Here is a 5,201-nt window from a genome sequence, read left to right as displayed (position 1 = left end):
CTTGGCATTATGAAATTGTATCAAACAGTGGGGAGGGAAACAAAATGATATCCTTGATGAGATGTGTATAAAAGGAAATGATATAGGCCCACCAACAGAGAGAGAGTGAATCTTCTGTTCTCGGTTTTTCTATCTGAAGGACAACTTTTAACGTCTCTAAACGTCACTTCAAGAATTCCTATCTGACAAAAAGTTTGCCTTCACTCCAGTTGATATCGATAACCTATATGCTATTCAAAACAATTGTTCCTACTTTTTGTTAGGGTTTATTCAAGCAAGTCATGTAAATGATCCTTCTCGGTTTTATTGAAGGCTATAATAAATGTTTTCAATCCATAGCATTTGTTTATGCGATGCATTGTTAAAAATAGGCCTATTGCTGGCTAGGATTAGGCTAAAGTAAAACAGTCTTAATATAATGTGGAGTAAATCGACATTTCTTATTGTGCTAATGTCAAATATGGACACTACAGATGTACAGTATCTTGATTAAGTTCTAGAGCTATAACTGAACATATTAGGCTAAACATAACAATACTTCGCGCTAAATTCATACAGTTTGATGTTAAACGTTTCTTTGGACTTTTGACTAACTCTGAAATATTGGGTTAGTTTGACTGTTATTAAAGAAAATTGTTGATGACTTCTCTGTCATTTGCGGCATTGAAACTGGTGAGACGCAATGGCATTGGCGAATGAGTTGCAATATTAGGCCTTCATTTCCCGAATCAGAACGGCTTGTCATCTAACAATTTCCCCCATAGCATAATGTCCACCCACATCTTGTTTTCTTCCCAGAAAGCAAAGTTGCGTCATCTTTATCTTATTAATATGAATATCAAAATATAATACAAACTAATTGTGTGTCCAGATTCATAATTATTCTTACATGGCTATCGGTAGGCCTGCGTTAGCTGTAGGCAATAGCCCCACATAGTCTACTATGCGTGTTTCAATGGAGCTGGTGTGTTTGTGTGATCCAAATGGTAGCGAGCCTATTCCTTTGCATTTTGCTCTAATTCAACATAGCCTATTACAGACAATTTAATAACATCAGCGTGATGTTTAAAACGAAAAAACTATTTGTATTATAGCCTATACTTATTCTGAACACTTGGAGAGGTGTGTGCGGTCTTGGACTGTACTCCATTGGCCTAGTTGATATTCCAATAACCCATAATTTGGTCATTATTAGTATGATTATAGACACTCAGAAATCCCTCGCAGGCACTTTATTTGTTCTCAAAGCAGAAGTTTAAGATACAATAGAAGGTGTGTATTTATTTTAGGACATATTTTACAAGTACCTTAACACTGTAGGCTGCTAGTTTTAAATAAGATTACAATCGGTATGTTGGTGCGCACCAAGAGAAAGTAATTGCTGCTATGTAGCATACTATTATTTACCTGGCAAAACATTGTTATTGCCATATCACAGTATTAACTAATAATAATATTAATAGTAATTGGTACATCAGTCAATAAAAATACACTATTTTCGTAATAATATTGCACAATTTAATACTGCGATTACACAGAGATGTGAACAACGTCAGGGATTGTGTGGACTTGATGCGGATATGAATGCCTGAGGTAAACATACTGTTGTCTATTCCCTTTAAAACAGCACATGTACACAGCCTCTGATTTAAATTAATCCCAATTACATAACGGAATACTGGTTTAAACTGAACACATGTTGCAATCAACACTTTCTGACTGTTTAAATCAGAGTGGTTAAGCACAACACACTATCTTAATGCATTTGATTTCTGTTTACCACATACATTTGTATATATTTTTTCTCATCTGGTGGTTTCACAATAGTAAGCAACAAAGGAAAACGGTTTGGTTTTTGAATGAAGACAAAATACCTTTTCTTGTATATACGTTTTATGTAAGTAATAAAATATTACTATAACATAAATAGGAGAAATGTGACTTTGCAGTCTACATTTAGCAATCAACATACAACCAATGTAGTGAACAAAACATATTGAAATCCACTGCAACATAACCATTAACCGAGCCAAACAAAAAGCTCCAAACACATTTAGGAAATAAATATATATATAAATGGTCAGATTCATAAATGAAATCATATTAAAATATCTTCTTGGAATTAGTAAGTGTACAAAACTGCCGGAAAAACAAAACAAACCAACAACAAAAAAATATCTCAGAACAAATACATGTTTACATATTCGACATATTTACACATCGGAAATAATCCTGGCAACATTTTATTTCAAACACCTTTTTGAAGAAAGTTTTTTCCCGCTGTATCGAATAGCACTGTCTGCAGTACGCAATTGTACTATAGGCTACTGTCCATCAAAATGTACCAGAGCCTTGAGAAATGACACGCAACGCACGAGTAGGCTAGTTAATCAGATTTTTTCCTTTCTTCTCCATATCCGAAAAAATATATATATATGTAAAACAGGTCCCTTCATCACTTTTCATTCGAGAATGTTCTGAAATTATCCGTATATAGTGTTTATAATACAATAATAGGAATGGTATAAATTAATGGGGTGTAGCATTGGCTACCTTTCAGATCAATATAGAAGGTAAAGAATTCAAGTTCTACTTTTTATTATGATATAAAGAATGAGAACAGCGTGACACTTCGACCTGGGGCACTGAAGTTACCTGAGAATATCACTTTCATTTCGTATTAAACCAATCTCTTTCCAAAAGGTGGTTGGAATAGCTTGGCAGTTAGCAATGCAAGTTGCTGACGGTGCCCTGGAGTGATTTTAGGAACCTGTAAACATGAAAATAGTGAGTAAAGGCCTACCTCAAAACAAATTCTGAAAACAAAACGAATATAAAATTGCAATGATCATTTCAACGAAAGAATAAGTGCTCCATACAAAAGGAAAATAACAATCAAAACAAATACTGAAAACCGACAAGAAACACATGTTTCATAAAGTATTCATCCATATTGCCCTTTTTAGCGTCTGTTGCTATCTGCAAAGCATACATGTTTTAAGGCTGCCAGACGTGAGCTGTCCTGCTGCATTCGTCAATTTTGAAATGCATCTGACATTTAAGTGTGGGGATTTTTGTCATTCAACGGGTGCCATAATTTCCATCATCTTTTCACAAACTCCTCTGGCCAGATGACGTAGTGTCAACAGTAGGAGTAATGGAGGCGTTTTTGATGAGTTACAGTACACTAATAAAATGAGAGAAACAATAAAAACAGTCTTCAGAACAGAAGAGACACTGAAGTTAAAATATTCCAAACAAATCAAACATCACAATTAATAGAACAAAGCGAAAGAATAGGCTTATAATTAGAAATATTGGTTAATCGGTTTTAAGCCTGAAAAGCAAAATGTTCATTGTGTGTGTGTCTCCTTTGTTGATCATTTTCAGGCAACCACCTCGCACTGTGGTGAGCGCCATCAGTTCAAGACACCACTTGCAACATTTAATCGTTACCCTTTGAACAGCCACGAAACATCGAATTTACTTTACCTCCTCCATAGAATTTTGGCAAATAAAGATATTTGTTTCATTTAAAATGTGAACGAAATCAATTCAGTAATAGTGTATGTTTTTCTTGTCAACCATTTTCCATTCTACCTATTTGTTGTTGTAACTCAAGCTCCGGTTACTGGGACAAAACTCATCTGTCTGTCCAACTTTGCCGTGTCTCTGTTCTCTCTCAGTAAAACAAAATGAAATACTGTAAACTCCATAGTCCTTTCCCTTTTTTTCTTGTTTCCCCCGAAATTGTAGGATTGTTCATGAAAACAGTCACTGCACAGGACTCTGTAATGTGTGGTGAAGAGGGGGTGTCTCCGCTTGAGAATATACGTCCTCCATATTCGGATGAGGGACCCCTATCGGCGTCATTCTTTTCTCTTTTTGTCTTCTGTTGCAAAACCAAACACGGACAACCTCTTTTTCTAATTGAAGAGAGACGGCTAAACTGGTGATTTCATGGGCAGAGGGCTTGGGACATTTTAAGAAATGATTTTCCAGCGCCCCTTTCACCCCAACTTCAATCGAGGTCCTCTTCTTTCTTTTCCTGCCCTGCGCAGCAATCTTGTCCAAATTGGTGGGGCTGCCAGTGTTTGAGTCTGTCTCCTCCAACCACTTGTTTAGCAGTGGCTTAAGTTTGCACATGTTCTTGAAGCTGAGCTGCAGTGCCTCGAACCTGCAGATAGTGGTCTGAGAAAAGACGTTTCCGTACAGGGTGCCCAAGGCCAAGCCCACGTCCGCCTGTGTAAAGCCCAGTTTGATCCTTCGCTGCTTGAACTGCTTGGCGAACTGCTCCAGGTCGTCGGAGCTGGGCGCATCCTCGTCTGAGTGGTCCTGGTGGTGGCTGAACGCCTGCTGGGGGGACTCCATCTGGTTGTCATGGCTACCTGTATCGTCGTGGAGCGGGTCCCGCATGCCGTGGTGCAGAGAGGCGGGCTGGGGACTTAGCATGGCGTTGAGGTTCGTGTATCCCGGCTGCGAATAGACTAGCGACTGGTGCCCGTTGGAGGCAGGAGACAGCGGGGACAAGTGGTGCGTCGTGGTTGGCGCCCACGACCCATGGTGGCTACTCTGCGTCTGCTGGTGCACCAGGTGAGATCTATGGTGGAAGCCGCTGCTCAGGTCCTCTCGGCTCGCCTGAACGCTGGCTTTGTTGTGCTCCTGTTGCCCGATATGGGTGCCGCTGGTCCAGTCGGTGTTGGAGGTGGGCAGCCACTGGTGGTGCGTCAGGCTCATCGGATGTCCGGTGTTGGTCGCCGCTAGCCCTTGCAAGTACTCGTGGTGCATCATTTTCTGCACCTCTCTGTAGGTCGTCCCCTGGTGCATCCTGTCCGAATCCGGATGCATGAGCGGGTTGGACGGTAAGGAGTTATTCCGCGGAATATACTGAGCTGTTGTAGCCATGGCTCCGACTTCGAAAACTGACGAGTACTTCGGAGGTCTGGAGGCTTTAGAGCTAAAAACGCAACAACCTGCTCTGGGAGGTCTTGGGGAAGAGCTAAGACACGCCTCCTCTTCGCTTGTATTGGCTCCTTACGGATTCAAGCCCACAAGAGGCATAGCCTACGTTGCAGAGCGCATTTTACGCACATAACGAATAGGGCTCTGTTTCACATATACTATATAGAAACATGTTAATTCTATATATTAAATTTATATTTTAGGGTATTGGTAACTTCACGGTCTCTGAATATGACCTT

At 39.8% G+C, this 5,201-nt stretch overlaps 1 protein-coding gene across 1 annotated transcript; it reads right to left on the bottom strand.

The window, feature by feature from the left end:
- Positions 1–1,501: 1,501 nt before the first annotated feature.
- On the bottom strand, positions 1,502–4,961 carry pou3f1 (POU class 3 homeobox 1). Its single transcript, XM_021595383.2, has one exon. The coding sequence runs from the start codon at positions 4,903–4,905 to the stop codon at positions 3,775–3,777; it is 1,131 nt and encodes a 376-aa protein (XP_021451058.1). The 5' UTR covers positions 4,906–4,961; the 3' UTR covers positions 1,502–3,774.
- Positions 4,962–5,201: the final 240 nt, after the last annotated feature.

This window comes from Oncorhynchus mykiss, chromosome 3 (genome assembly GCF_013265735.2).
Source record: "Oncorhynchus mykiss isolate Arlee chromosome 3, USDA_OmykA_1.1, whole genome shotgun sequence".
NCBI lineage: Eukaryota > Metazoa > Chordata > Actinopteri > Salmoniformes > Salmonidae > Oncorhynchus > Oncorhynchus mykiss.
This window is presented reverse-complemented; position numbering and strand designations above follow the sequence as displayed.

Coding starts and splice junctions, on each gene's coding strand:
- pou3f1 (XM_021595383.2), bottom strand. CDS start 4,905: ATGGCTACAACAGCTCAGTATATTCCGCGGAATAACTCCTTACCGTCC.